Raw genomic sequence first — 15,939 nt, 5'->3', positions numbered from 1 at the left:
GTGTTACTTCAATAACTAGTGTCGATATTTTAATAAAAGGAACAGGGAAGCAAGAACAAGGCATGTGACACTTGTAACATGTTTAATATTAGTGGAGCAGACGAGTGAAGTCTGTCAAAAATCAGAGAAAGAGGATGAGGAAGGAAGGGGAAAAAAAAACCACCTTGCTATCTACTGGAAATGTTGAGGACTGTGATAATTACCTAACAAATCAGTAAGTGAAACATTTACTTGCTACTTCAAAGCTGTATTTGATTACAGATTCTTAATAGCTGATGACCTCATAGCAGCCTTCCAGTATCTGAAGGGGGCTTATAAGGATGCTGGGGAGGGACTCTTCATTAGGGACTGTAGTGACAGGACAAGGGGTAATGGGTTAAAACTTAAACAGGGGAAGTTTAGGTTGGATATAAGGGGAAGGTTCTTTACTGTGAGGGTGGTGAGGCATGGAATGTGTTGCCCAGGGAAGTTGTGAATGCTCCATCCCTGGCAGTCAGTGTTCAAGGCCAAGCTGGGCAGAGCCTTGGGTGGCATGGTTTAGTGTGAGGTGTCACTGCTCATTGCAGGGGGGTTGGAATCTGATGATCTTAAGGTCCTTTCCAACCCTAACTATTCTGTGATTCTGTGATTAATTGCAAGTACTGAATTTTGTCTGCAGGCTGTAGATGGTGATGCATGGAACTGTCCTGCTGCTTTCCGGTTTGTTGATAAAATTGCCGTAGATTCTCCCAGTTACCTGTGAAGATAGCTTGTAGAGAGGACTTGCCTGAAAAGTAATAATACACTACTTCCAGTATATTTGCACATAATATGAACAGATGAAGTGATTGTATTTGCCAGGTAACAATAATGGAGTATAAATGAATACAGATAGTCAGAAAAGTATATAGGACATGAGTCAATGTGTATGTCTCAGGAGACATCTGGCCTGGCCTGTAAACTCTGGGCTTATTTCTATTACAGTAGAGTTAGATGTGTACTCCTCACCTGGTGAGTATTTATGGTGCAGTACGGTACTGCATGTGTCAGTGAGATCTGAAAGCAGTATAGACCCATAAACTTGGCCGTGATTCTTCTGAATTCAAGGTGGTTTCCTCAACCCTACATACTGGGAAACACAAGGGCTGGGCAATAAAGGTGTTCGAATAATTTGTTACAGTGGTATATGTTGTGGGGGTTTTTAACACCTTTTGCTGAATTATGACTCTGCTGATTGCCTAGTTACTGGATAAGGCTTATCTTGTGAGTTAGATGATCTTAGCATTATTTCTTGCTAAATATCTAATGTACATGACACCATACTGCAACCTTTAAAATAATAATAAAGTACCTGATGCATTTGCTTGCTAATAAATGTTGCTTTTCTATATCTGCTTTCTTAATTAAAGTGAGTATTGTAAAAATAAGGTTTTGATTTTTTGAAAGATTATGCTTGACAAAATGTAGTTTGTCTTTACAGGACTATGTTGGTGAAACTCCTATTCATAAAGCAGCACGGTCTGGTAGTATGGATTCCATAAGTGCCCTTGTGGCTCATGGTGCGCAAATAGAGTAAGTGAGGTATTTTTTCGTGTTGTTGATTGTTGTGTGTTTAGCTGACTAACTTAGACCAATAAACATATATACTAATGTCAGATGGAAGTCAAAATAGCCAACACATGGTTAAAAGACAACTAGACATGTTCAACTGTAATGAAGCCCAAGGTGGTTTGCATGTCTAGAAAGTTTATTTTACCTAAGTGTGTATTTTACCAGTGTGCTATATTAGTATTGCATTTATATCTGATATCTTAAAATATTTATCATGCTTCTGTCAGATGTCCCCAAATTGTACATCTCATGTAGCATGTAGTTTTTATGACAAATTTACACCTTGCACTGTTGAATAAATACAGAAAACAATGCAAAAGCAACATTGTCTGCAAAATAGCATCTCACACACTCTTTGCAGTTAGTTTAATATTGTTTGTTAGTGTATTGTGTATTTGCCCTGTTAACTTTTTTCTTTGAAGGTTTATGTACTGCAAAAACATTCAGAAAATCTCACAAACTTTTGAAACTTACAGCATGGACAAAATGGATGCAGTTTTCACCTAGAAATGTTGAGTATAAGCTCTATGGCTTATAATAATGTAAATACTTTAGCAATTTGTTTTAATTAGAACTAGTCTTATTTTCTTAAATGGTAACTAGTTACTGTATTTTAATCTGGAATATGAAACTTTTAAGTTGTAAGTGAAATAAGAATCATGTAGTCAAATTCTTGTTTTACCCTTTGGTTTCCATCTTACTGTTTTTGTAATGCTGCCCTGATAAATCTATTATAAAATTTAACTCTTTTCAATAGTATCATAGAGTATTGAGGGAATATAGTATCTTGTAAGTTTTAATAGTAATGAACAGATTGCTTTATATAAAGAGATTGCTTCGTAGAAAGGTGACACTAAAATAACTATGCAGCTGTCTCAAGTTATTGACAAGCTCATGGAATCAGTCTGAAAATTACGAACTCTGATTTTGCATTCACTTTCAGATATCTTAGGATAAACTCAGATTTAAATTTACTGTGGAATTGAGCAAACCTTAATTATCATCATCAATTAGTGTGTAATCTTGCGATTTTTACAAAGTAACCAATCAAAAGAGAAATTGCGGAACTGCATAAGCAATGTGAAATGAGTGAGTTAAGAATCTGATGTAAAGAAGAGGATATGTTACATCCAGAGGACTTTTCAAAATGAGTAGCTGAGTAACTGAGGTTGGAGATGCGGCTGCAACTCTAACTTACTGAACTAAAATTTCATTTTTTAAACATCCTATTTGCAAAGCATAAGCAAAACATTTCTGTAAGACTTGGAGAGTGGTATCTGCCTTTGACCAAAACTATTTGCAGCAGAAGTAGCGTAGGTTTATAGCAGTTTTAGTGAGCAGGAAATAATTTGAATTCTGTGTTCTCACTTTGAATTCCATCTGTGTTTCAGTAAGGTAGACTTGTCACAAGTTCCATAGATAATTAAATATCAGATCCTATCCAGGAAATGTTAAAATTAGGGATGAAAATGCAGTAGGCTGGTGGAGCAACCCACATTTAGTCAATTAGAAGATGAGGATTTGACCCTCTCACCTGAGTGAGCTAGCCATTGACTAACTGGGGTGAGGATTTTTTTCCTTAGAATCTAGTTTCCAGGCTTAATATATTAAATTAGGCCAAACCCATGTATATGATTTTGATGCTGAGTAATTTGTTTTTTTTTGGGTTTGGAAAATCCATATCTGTAATGATTATGTTGCTGAAAATATATGTGCTCTGAAACTTTTGACTCCTTTATTTTATGGCTTCATTAGAAGAAAAGGAGAGGGATTTTATCCATCTGTTGGAGTTCTAATTTGTATATATATTAACCAAAATTATAATTGGCTATCTACGACCGAGGTGAGAGTTTTATTAAATGTAGAACTAAGCAGTAACTAGAACTAAAGTGCTGATGTGTACTGATGGTGAATATGGCCTTTTTTGGTAGGGATTAGATCTTACCCAGTTTTTTCTTTATTTCTTCATACAGTTACGGTACCAAAATCTAGTTATGTGAAGATACGGAGAATATCCCTTGTGGCTGCAAATAGTCAAATATACTGCTTATTCCTGATATTTATAGTATGCATGAAGTATTGCACCATCCCTGTTTTTTTACAGAAAGTAGAACAGGGATGTTACGGTTTCATTATTACATGAGCACTAGTAATCAGTAGTGCAATACTGCAAGAAATGTATTTTTTTATTAATGAGTGATTACTGAAATACTGCTTTTAATATGAAGTAATTTGGACTAGTGTAATTTTTGGTATCAGTGTTTACCGTATTTCTACTTTATTCCCTCCTTTGGTTATATGGGAAGCCAAAGAACAGTAGTCCAGTAAGGATAAAAGTAAGAATTTTAGTTTGAATAAAATTGCTTCACTTGCTGTTCCAGTTTACTTTATTTCAGGCTTGTTAGTATATTGCTTTTACAGAGTATGTTGCAGTCTCTAAATTTCATTAAGATGTTGCATTGTTTTCCTAATTGATGAGAGAGAATTTGGGTCTCTATTCCTGTGTAAATTTTTAATAATATTAAAAAATAATAATTGTACCCTAGTGAAAATCTTTTGATTTTTTTGTGGTATTTACCTTCTCATTTTAGCTGAAGCATATTCTGTGCACTGTATGTCCTACAGCCATAAAAATGGTTGCTCCACTAACTATGGTATTCATGGACCCTTGAAGAGGGGGAAGCAGGTGGTCACAATGTCCTCATATGAGTGAAAAGGTTTGCTGTGTAACTGACTTTTTAATGTGGATAGTACCTTTTAAAGTATCCATAGTAACTGCTGGATTTTTCACTAAAAAGCATAATTATGCAATTTATGTGTGTTTAATTGTGTATTATTTATCATGGTGACAAACAAGTGTCCACAGTTCTTTGTGGAGGAAAAGCCTTCTTGGTGCCATGTTTTGTTTTGCTCTTTTACGCTGTTTTTAAAATGCTGGGTCTTAATATAATTACATAGTTTGCATCACAGCATATATATAAATATAAAAGCTATAAACACGGAACATGAATAAAAAATAAAAAGCAGATGCAGCTGTTACACTGATTGGAACCTCTTCTGTTTTATGTCCATTTGTATGCAGTTCCCTTGTGCATTGTGTACTCTTCTGGGTAAAAATTCTTCTGCAACTGTCATTTGAACAGTTGTGTATTCCTTAGTGACTAGATTCAGAGCTAGGAGAGAAGTTTCAAACACTGTATTATCCTGGGATAGAGGCGTAACTTGTGGGACAGGATGTGGCTGGGTGTGCATCCATCCAATTGAACACAAGTACTTGCTTGCTTCAGAATTCAGTTGATCAAGGTGCTTGAATAGTAGCATAGGAAGGCTTTTAATTTTCCTGCCAGAAATCATAAGGATTGGGGGAAATTTGGTTTGTATAATGTGATGGGGTGCTACAAGACATCATAGAGATAGTTTCCTTTCTAGTTTCTTACACTCTGGTCTCTAGGTCTGACATGCAGGGATAAACGTATCATTACATCTGTTTCTACCAGATGACAGATTCATATTGTGATGTTGATCTAGTTTAGGCACATGCTTCAGCCACTTCCTCATTAAAGCTGTCTTGCATTCATTTGAATGTGTAAATTAACTCTTGTGTGATGCCAGAAATGTCCTATCTCTGGTATTCAGTTTTTCAGCAAAAACTGCATTCTGTTCCCTGACAGTGGCTTAATTTTAATAATTCTCCTTTGCAAAGTCATGTGTCACGATCTGCACTGTGTTATTTAAAAAGAAAAAAAAAAAAGAAAAACATGCATCTTTTTTCTTCACAACTGCCTCCATCCTCCATAACAGAAATCTGTTCAGTGTAAATTTTTTAGTGCTGCTGGATTAGCCCTTTGTGAAATCCTTGCGCTATGCTTCTGTTTGAAGTGAAGTCTTGTTTCATATTTTAATTATGACCCCTCCTGTGATCTCTCAACTTTTGTTCTTCTCATTTGTACTCTTAACACTTCTTGACTTTCTCAAATCCAGTCACCTTTAATGAAGAGACAGAAGAAGAGTGATGTATCACAGTATCACAGTATCACAGTATGTTAGGGATTGGAAGGGACCTCGAAAGATCATCTAGTCCAATCCCCCTGCCGGAGCAGGAACACCTAGATAATGTTACACAGGAATGCTTCCAGGCGGGTTTTGAATGTCTCCAGGGAAGGAGACTCCACAACCTCCCAAGATGTGTAGATTTCATGAGGACAACGCAGAAATTGGCCATTCCTTTGTGATGTAAACTCTCAGTTCCTTTTCAGTTTGGAGGGGAAACTTCTATGGCCTGTTTTCTTTAAGGGTCTCAGCATTCAGAGATCTCTCCTGTCAGTTTCTAGATTTCCCAATTTCTTAAAATCTTGGCAGATACTTGCAGGTTTTTAACATCTGTGTTTTTCTTCACCCTTAAGCATTGATCTGCAGTCCATTTCTGATGTTTGCATACTTAGGAAGTGCTGTTACAATGTCATCCTTTTCCTTTAGAAGCTGTACTGCTGCTACATTGATAAAAGTGTAGAAAAACCAACATCTTTCTTTCTTCGGGTGATTAGCCTCATCTTAGGGTTATTAGCCTCATCTTGAGAGTTCAGGTTCTTGCTCGTCGTTTGTCTAGGAATAGGATTTAGGTGCTTTTTCAACAGTGCTTTTAATCTGTTAATTAGTATTTTAATACTGATAATATGGTACTTTTCAAACTCTGCCATTTCATGCTTGATTCTTTCTGCAAACCTGATTGCTTGTTCTCCAGATAGTAGTTAAACTGCTGGATTAATTACTGTTGCATTATTAAACAGTGCAGTATAGTTGAGGGAAAATGTGGCTGTTCCTATTTAACTGTATATAACAAGCATTTTAAGGGCTGCCGCTGTAGTATTCTTCTAGTGACAATTCCGCAGTATGGAGGCTATACGTATTGGAATTCATTCTTCCTTTCCTGCCTTACATAAACTCTTCTGGAAAGGAAAAGTCAAAGTGGTTTGTACATTTCTGTGGTGAAACTCTAATTCTTCCGCAAAATAATTACAAGTAAAGCTTGCTGATTTCTTCCCTGTTTGGTTTCACACTTGATTGTCCTCACTGTGGAAGAATTTAAAGTGTAGGAGGTTGTGATTTTGAAGTAAGGCAGTAATTTGGGTTTAGTCTCAAAGAAAGATTTGGAAATACTGAAGCAGAACAAAGGTGCATGCATATCTGATAAATAGAAAAAAAAAAAGTGGAAGAGAAAGGCTCAATCTTACAGCTGACCGGGGTGGAAATAGGTAGTTTTCACAGTTAACAGCTGTTCTAAGTAATTGCAGGAAGCTGAGGCAAACTCCTACCGCTAAGTTCCTGATCAGTTTGAGAGTCAGTTATTCTTAGTGGGAGTGGAGTAACAACAGTAGTTACTGACATCAGTTCAGAAATAGAGGAACATGAGAGGTTGTATTTTTTTTATTAATGAAGTTAAATCCTTCATTAAAGCAATGATATTTTATGACCTTTCTGGAGCATAAAGGAAGTTCACAGGATATGGATCAGCTTGATAGGGGAGCTTATTCATTAGTGCCAAGCTTTTGTGATTTTTAGCACTGGTTTCTCAGCTTCAGCCCAAAAGAGATGGGATAAAGAACGCTGAAGTGTTACTAAGACTTTTGTGTGAGGAAAGCTGAGATTTCTGGTGAGAATGTTTGGATTTTTTATTGGGAGTGATCTGCCTTCCCGTGTGATACTGTGCTCATGTCCACTATGCAGCTTCCCTTCAGACAGGTTATTTTTTTTCTGCAAGATAAGGTATTGCTGACATCAGAAAACCCGGGTGTGGTTAAGTCAGGTGCAGAAACCAAAGTGTTACAAAGTGGCACTTGGCCAGAGCACAAGTTAGGTACGGTGGAAGAAACAAGGGTGCAGTGTATTCCCAAATAAAATGGCCTGATTAGTTTGGTTTGTTACTCCAGTCGTCAGTGGTGGTGATCGCTTGATTTGCTGGTACTTTTTGGTTGGATACATGATGGCAGAATTGTTTTGCAGCACATGAGTGCTGACTTCTGCTGTATTGATTTGGATTTTGTTTGCTGTTCTAGTTTGTGTCTTTTCAGTAGAGTTGATCATAGTTCAACTAGTATTTTTGAACCTGGACAGAGACCAGTAGGTAGTTGTGGCATGGCCCAGAACATGTTCCAGTTAGTCAGAAAAATATTCTAATGTGTCATGCAATATTGTGGCAATATCCATAGGTGCTGGAATGGGTTGCCCAAGGAAGCTGTGAATGCTTCATCCCTGGCATTGTTCAAAGCCGGGTTGGACAGAGCCTTGGGTGACATGGTTTAGTGTGAGGTGTCCCTGCCCATGGCAGGGGGGTTGGAACTAGATGATCTTAAGGTCCTTTCCAACCCTTACTATTCTGTGATTCTATGTGCCGCAGATTACAAGATGTATCTCATTGCATGGAGGCTTAACAAACCCTGGAAGAGCTTTGGCAGCTATAAATTAGGGGAAATGTTGCTCTTCTGTTTCAGCTTCTGTTGCCTTCTTCCGATTTTGCTTGTTGCTTAAACATGGTAGATAAATTTTCTTTCAAATGGAGGAAAAATCTAAGTTGAAAAAACTCTTGCAAAGTTAAAGTGGTTTTATGCACTTCAGTAGTTTCTTAATCCAAAAGATCATCTGTCTTATTGAATAAGAACATCAAGTTAGTTCTGTCACAAAACTAAATTTTTTTATAATTTGATGGTCTCCCTCTCCATACCTATTACAGGAAAATAATGAATCCATCTAATACATTTAGTCCTGTAATTCTTGATTATTTTTTTCCCTTTTGACGCAAAAATACTTCAAAATTAATTTCATTCTTAAGCTCTTACTGTCCATGCTCTTGAACTTTCTTCCATGTTTGGCACATTTGAAAGAAGATTGCTTTCTTTTTCTAATTCTAGGCTATAATTGCTTTTCATTTGGTATGCTGAAGAGATACAGCGTGATTTTATTTGCTACTAGAAGCATCTTGGCAGAATATGAATTGCAAGGTTGTTTATCTTTCCAAGTCAGAGTTTGCACTGAACCTTCCTTTAATAGTATTCCGTAATGCTTTCCTCATTGTAAGCAACTTCATCTGCAATTCCTGACATGTTTCTAGAACCATGATAGCAGCAGAAATGATAGTTCTCATTTTCATAAGGTTGGCTAGCTAAGTAACTCTTACATTCTCTTTGGATTTAAAGTGGCTGCAGTACTAAAATGGTGCTTATTTGGAATTCATTTTTGCTACTGATCTAGGAAATAGTTATTTTCAATGTAATAGGTCTTTTCTGTTATGCTGTATTGCAATCAGGCTGTTGTTTTAAGAGTTTCCATAATCTTTGATACCTTTCTTTTGTGAGTTGTGCTTAGGAATCACTTGTTACATACTTGGATATGAATTTAAAAATGCTGTTGATTATTGATGCCAGGCAAAGTCAGATAGGCCTATATTGTTCAGGCAAAATTTTATTAGAAACTGTGAATCAATTTTGCAAGAGGTACTTCAAAGTGAAATATTCTGTTTGAAGTCTTCCTTAAAGCATATAAATTGGAATACAGATACAGCAATAAATCACCACCTGATGGTGATGCTTGTAGTAATTCCAGTGTTGCCTGCCATGGTTAATGAATTCTTTCTTCTGCCAGCATTTGCTCAGTCCCGAGTTGAAGTATCTAGGAGCTAATTAGAGCTGCATAATTTCTAGTGTACCTGTTTTTTCATATGAAAAAAGTGGCTTCATAAAGGAGAGCTTCATACTTCCCAGTATAGACACCTTGTTAAGATTTTGGAAGATGTTTGTCATAACTCTACCGTTGTTTTTAAAAGTCTAAAATAATTTCAGCTGCCACATGTTCGGTTGTGAAATAAAAACTTGGCACCAACTTGTGCTTTTGTACATGCCCAGTATGTAATCCTAGCATGAATTTTTATAGCTCTTCCCAGCAGTGACACACATCTGTTTAGTTAAGAGTACTTTTCTCTTGGTATCTGAAAAAAAAAAAAAAAAAAGAAAAAAGTTTGAAATTATCTTACAACTATTGTATTTGGACACCAAAGGGTTAAAACACTTTAGTATTTTAAAATCATTTTGCTTTTAGAAATTTTAGACTAGTATACTGATGTTTATATAGGAAACTTTTTTTTTCTCACTGTGGGCGTTTTAGTGTTCTGATCTTTTTTTCTCTTTCTTCTTTTGTTTTGTTTTAATCCTTGTATTTGCTAATTTTTTGTATAGGAATAGTTACTAATTCTTTTGAGATACAGCCTACTAAATTTAAAGTAATTGAAGCCATGAGTTGACCGGTAATTTTAATCCATTCTATATAAATTTCAGTGAAGAACTGACAAATTGGTTTCAGGATGAAAGTAATAATGCTTTAAAGGCATAGAAGGCTTAGTATCTTGTTGTTAAGGTGGTCACATGATAATGGCTTACATATTGAATAATGTGCTACAGCACTTTATGTATGTTAATGTAACTTTTAGTCTTAATGTTGCCTGCAAATATGTGATCCCTTATGATATAAGTTTCCTGTTTATGCACCATTGCCCGTTTAAATCAAACAGAAGATTCTGAAACTGTAAAAACTACACATGTCAATGTTTTACAGCTACGTAATTCGAATTGACTTGATTTTTTCAAGTAATCCTAGAAAGGGGGAGCATTCCATATAGAAACTGCTGAAACTGCCACAGGTGCTTCTCCGAAAACCTTACAGTTGTGGCATTGAATGTTCAGTATCGCTTCCTTTCTGCACACAAGGCATACTGTTGAGGTATTTGTTGCGGTGATTGGTTTTAATGCTAATCTAGGAATTCAGATATAGAATCTATAGATTTGCATGCTTTGCTTACCCTAATTTACAATTATCTACATTTTTATTTGTAAACTAACAATAGATAAGTTGAGATCAGTATTTTTTAACAGATATGACATTGATATACGAAAACTGTGGTTTATTTTCTTAGATTGTCGCATGGCATTAACAAAAACACAGTAAGCTGTAGGCAATGTAATCACTATTTAAAATTAAACATTTAGGGGATTTTTTTTACATATATGAATGTTTTGGGGTTTTGGTTTTGATTTTTTTTCCAAAAACATTTACTGTTGACTTTTTACAGCAGACATTTGTTTTGGTTTTCAAGGTATGTGACATTATAAGTGGAAGATAGTGTATTGCAAATACATTTTGATGTTAGACACGATTTTTTCCTCCAATAAGTATGAAAAATACCAATAATTGAAACAACTTAGAATCAAGTTTTTTCTAAGTAAATTCAATATAATTTATAATTCAATGCAAATATTTAAACAACTCTAAGTTTTGTATTTATTTGGGTTGGGGTTTTTTTTTTCTTTCTGTAACTTAATCATCGTGGAAGTGTGTTGCATATTTTTTGAGAGCTTGCTTCAGATATTTTTTCCTTCCTTTAGTAAACTTCCCAAAACAACAAATTGTGGTTAGGTAGAAATAACAAAAACATCCTCCTAAACTGAAAGTTAACAAGTTTCTGTACAGCAGTCCTATTTGCTCAGATAACATACCTCTTTTGGTTCTGAAAAACACTTTAATTACAGTGACAGCCAGCATCTTAATGAACATTTCAGAAGAAGAAAGTATATAAACATATGCTTCATCAGTGTCTTCTTTATAGCTGCTTTGATACCAAGACTCTTAGATGAACTGGGGCTTCACAATGGGAGTTCGATGATGTCAACCAGAGGGAGAAAAACAGATTTCAGAAAAAAAGTCATCTTCGTGCCAAGATTAGTCAGTTTTGAAGACTGCTTGTGGACATCACTTGATGGAAGAATGAAAATGTGTTTTAAGAGTGTTGTTTTAAGCACTGTAGGTGTGTGAATAAATGTATATGAAAAAGTCAAAGCTTTAAACCTTAATATAACAGTGCATGTTTTGAGTTTATTTATAAAACACCTGTCAGTACAGAACAATGCAAGTGTTAAATGTCATCTGTCAAGGAACTTCAAGATCACCTACTTATACTCATCCATAGTCAGACTTTCTTCAACTTTCCTCGTGGATTTTTTTCTATTTAGCATAACTTTATAGTAAGGAAATATATCTTTCTGATTACATTTGTCTGTCTTTTGCTTCGGAGTTAGCATCTTCTGTACTTTGAAGAAAACAGTATGTCTATGATTCTTAGCTCCTGGATTTCAGCCTACACCAAGGCTGAGGGTAAATGATATCATGCTTCATCATTCTACATTGTTTTACATGGAAATGGTGAATAAACTACGGAATAAGAAAATACTGCCAAGTAAAAGAATCTTAACAGGACTCCTTCATTTTTCAAATTCTTTAAGTCCTTTGGAAATGATGCAAGGTACGTGTTTTCTAAGCATAGAGTGAATTGACTTTCTGACCTCTTACCAAACCTGCATTTTAGTCCTGGGCAAGGTTAAGTAAGGAATTTTACTCCTGTTTGTCAGTTCAAGCTTTCATGTATGTTCCTGTCCAGAGTAGGTGCTAAAAAGGGAATGGCGTTTTCAGAGCTTAAGTTTTCACTGTCTTTCCTTCAGTTTTTACACCTGTTCATGTAACTGGACTGACTTTCAGAGATGTCTTCAGGTTTTGAAATTTTTTTTTTTTTTTTCACTGGAGAGAGGGAATTAAGGTTTTGGAGCACAGCTGTCTATTTTCACAGTAACTAGGACAGCCTTTAGAAAATACTGCACCAAGTTGATGAATGCTATTCAATAAAAGACTGACTAATCACAAAATTCATGGAACTTTTCAAGGCTTAGTCTTATTTCTGTAATAAGACTTTCTTGAATCCTTCCACACCTTTCTTACTGGTAGCTGCTTCCTTCGTAAGATCATCTTTGGAAAATACAGTCTGTATGTAGTCTTGAGTCAGTTAGGTAGCCTCACTTAGAGAAAAACCCTAAAAAGAAACGAGCTTGTCCTCAAGTTTGTTGGGGGAACACTCCCCCCCCCCCCCCCCCCCCCCCAAAAAAACAACCCCAAAAGAGAAGGAAATTGCCTTACTTATTCTAAAATTCTGAGTAATGCAGTTACAGAAATAGAACTGTCATATTTGCAGTATGATTAGCAGTAACAAAAGGATAGGTTGCCTGAAGATTTAAATCAATGTGTTCTGAGCTGCTTTGGAGCTTCCACTACTTCAGGGTGTTTAGGATAAAAGATCAATCAAAGCTAGTACCGGAGGGATTTTTAACTTATTAAAAAAACAAAGGATGGGTAGAAAAGAAAGTTTTAATTCTTCTTTTCCAAGAGACATTAAGTTTTGAGATATTTTTGTCCTTGTTGTCCAATGATTTTCTTTTTTTCCTCTGGTTGCCTTTCACAGTCCAGGTCTTGAAGTTACATTCAGTTATAACATCCTTTACCTAGTCAAATACTTTTTATTTATGTAGGCAGCTCTGAGAAGTGAAGTATCTTTCAAGGAATAGTTCTAATAATTGAAGTAGTTGAAAATTTACTTAAATACAGTGATTACTCTTTGAGTTTCCTGGTTGTTGATTTATTTATTATTTTTAATCATGCAGTCCATGTCAGGTATAGTCTAATTAATAGCCAAATGAATCTTCAGTTACTCTTTCCTCCTTTTCACTCAAGAGTTTACATTTAAGTGCCGTTCATAACCAAGGGCTGGCACAGGAGTTGCACATAAGAGAGTGAACTCCTTTTAGTTCTATGTGTATCTGGGGCAGTGAACCATTTCTGGTTTTATTCTTATAATGGAGTGTGTTTACAGTAACGGCTTTTATATTCTTAATGCATGGAGTAAGCTGAGGTAACTGCTTCATTTTCAGGCATTGACAGCATTTGAGGTAGACCTGCAGATCTAGTAATAGATGTTCCCAGCTCTTTGTAACTACTGCTTATCTATAACAGGATAGTTCTCCTCAAGTCCAGAGTAACACTTTTAAAGAATTGTCTAGTAGGTGTCTTATGTTCATTCAAGTACGCCAGGGTTTACTAGAAGGACTGTATTTTTCTGTTATGCACTCAGGATCCTCACAGTGGTGGCAGTATTTCTACATATTTTGGAAATGCATAAAATTATTCCAGTCTGGTAAAACTCTGTGATATCCTTTAAAAGCATTTATTTCATTTAGCCTTTTTTTCTTGGATTGCATTCATTTCATTATGATGAGCTAGTATAGCATGGTTAGCTCTTGTTGCCTTTTGTGTTCCCGCTGACAGATTTTTCCTTCTAGAGAAAGCTAGACAAACCAGCTAAAGGAGTAGATCTTTCTAGCCTGTTTTTGAGAAAGTCAGAACGCAGAGAGGTTCTACCATTTTGCCAGCTTCTCCTTTTCTTTAATATTGGAATGCAAGCCAGTTTAACATAGTCATGTTCTCTTTCACAGCAGTCTGCCAACCAGTTCCTAGTTATCTAGGTCCTGTAATCTCCTTACGTTTGATTGGACTTCTTTTTTTCTTCTCTTTTGTTTTCATTGCTAACTTTTGAACACAGGAAATTCTCTTGATATTGACAGGCTAAATTCAGACTCAGATTTTTAAGAGAGCCATTTCTAAACTCAGAAGCAAGAACGTTATATCCAGCGTGTTTAAGTCCCTTGAAAACCTATGTGGTGCTGCCAAAATAATCCTGTAGAACAAGTATGTCTTTGTCTACCCATTAAGAGTAAGCTGTTCAGGAAGAAGTGGGGACAGATCTAAAAATATCAAGTGTCTAAAAATATGAAGGGTCATTACATTTTAAAATCTGGCAAACATTAACTTCAAGTTCACTTATTTTGTTTCTGGGAAACCTTTCTTTCCTGGAGTTTGGACATGTAGTCTTACACACTTGCATCTTAGTTTGTACATCTCCAGGTGCCTCTGGCAACTTACATTGACATTCCTTTGGGAAATGGTGACCTGACTGTTGTCTGTCTTGCAATCCATTTTTCAAAGCAGAGTTATTGTCCAGTAGCACTTGCTAAGTAATAGAATTACTTACTCCTTGAAGTTTAATTAAATTAGGTGGCTGGTCAACACCATCTTGTTTTGGCCATTTTTATCTTTGTGTAACTTTAATTTGCTCCTGTTTATATTTCCTTTACTGTCCTCTTGAGGCTCTGAACTTAAATTTCCAAGAACTGAGCTATTCTATTTGACCAAAACAGCTGTATTGACATTTCTGTTTCTTAAATTGTAGTTGCATTGTGTTGAGTCCATCTGCTACACAAATAAATTGGAACTACTGAAAAAGCATTAAATGTTGTTAGCAGGGACTTTAGCAGGCCATATAGTAGAAGTGTGGGAAAGGATCAGCTGTTTTGCAGGATTTCTGAAATGATAATCTGTTCTTAAAATGAGGAAGGAGAAGAGAACCTTCTGGAGATTCAGCAAACTTTATACTTTGAAGCTTTCTCCTAGTGCCTGAACTGAAATATCCTTTGTTCATGTTAATCCCATTCATGTAGTGCCTGCACTAGATGTACAGAACAAATTACTCTCTTTGCGCATATCTGTTAGGTCTGAAGAGCAAATACCTCTACCTTGAGAGTTCATGTCTCTTTTTTTTTTTTGGTCCTCCAATGTCTTACTTTCTAGACCTCTCTTGGCTGCTGTTCTCTGGATTTTCACTAGTGGTCCAAGTAAATGACAACTTAAAATATGAAATTAACCCTGATCTAGCCTACTGTTTTTTCTGATTCTGTAGTGTTTTGACTTAATCTTCCAAATATTACGTGATCTAGCAGTATCCATTTATGGAATTGGTCTTGCGGTAACAGTTTCTAAAGATTTTTTTAGTCTCATTTTTATAGCAAATAAGTTGCAGTGATCTAGGAAGCAAATCTGGGGTTCTCTATTTTCTGTGAGCTGGAGTGAATTTTCTGCTTCATACGAGCTTCAACAGAATTAGGTCTGTTCATCTTCTGAATTCTTATACTGTTGGCTGGTCTGTTTCTGGATATTTAAGTAATAGACTTGATAGACTTGTGTAAACTGCTGAAGCCAAGAAACAAAAATTCAATTTTCTGACTAGTTAGATCTGTCCGGAAAGGTGGAAAAAACCTTCAGAAATGTTCATTGGAATCTTTCACTTAACAATCTAATTTTGTCACTTCTGGCCCTCTTTTGTCTCCACTTTCATGCACATCCTTATGAAGTTAGCCTGTATTTCTAAGCCTGTATTTTCTAAGCACAGACATACTGTATGTTTGTGTAAATGCATATGATACAGCACTTTCTCAGATTAAACCTCTACGTCCCTATCTGTCCTGCCTGGTTTCATTTATAATCTCCTTGATGCATTAGGATATTCCTGTTCCAATAACAAAGCAAGTCCCAGCACTTATGATGTCACACACTTTGAAATGAGAAACAAATCAGAAAAAAAATAAAATAAGC

General features: G+C 35.8%; 1 protein-coding gene across 2 annotated transcripts in view; it reads left to right on the top strand.

Moving 5' to 3' along the window:
* Nucleotides 1–15,939, top strand: part of ANKRD10 (ankyrin repeat domain 10) — a 37,952-nt gene that overhangs the window by 12,765 nt on the left and 9,248 nt on the right. For both annotated transcript variants that reach the window (XM_057422242.1, XM_057422243.1), the window contains exon 3: nucleotides 1,460–1,551. In XM_057422242.1, coding sequence (XP_057278225.1) covers nucleotides 1,460–1,551 — 92 coding nt within the window. The remainder of the gene's footprint in view (nucleotides 1–1,459; nucleotides 1,552–15,939) is intronic.

This window comes from Pezoporus wallicus, unplaced genomic scaffold (genome assembly GCF_028554395.1).
Source record: "Pezoporus wallicus isolate ANWC-B61680 ecotype Strahan unplaced genomic scaffold, APGP_CSIRO_Pwel_v1 contig_5785, whole genome shotgun sequence".
NCBI lineage: Eukaryota > Metazoa > Chordata > Aves > Psittaciformes > Psittacidae > Pezoporus > Pezoporus wallicus.
This window is presented reverse-complemented; position numbering and strand designations above follow the sequence as displayed.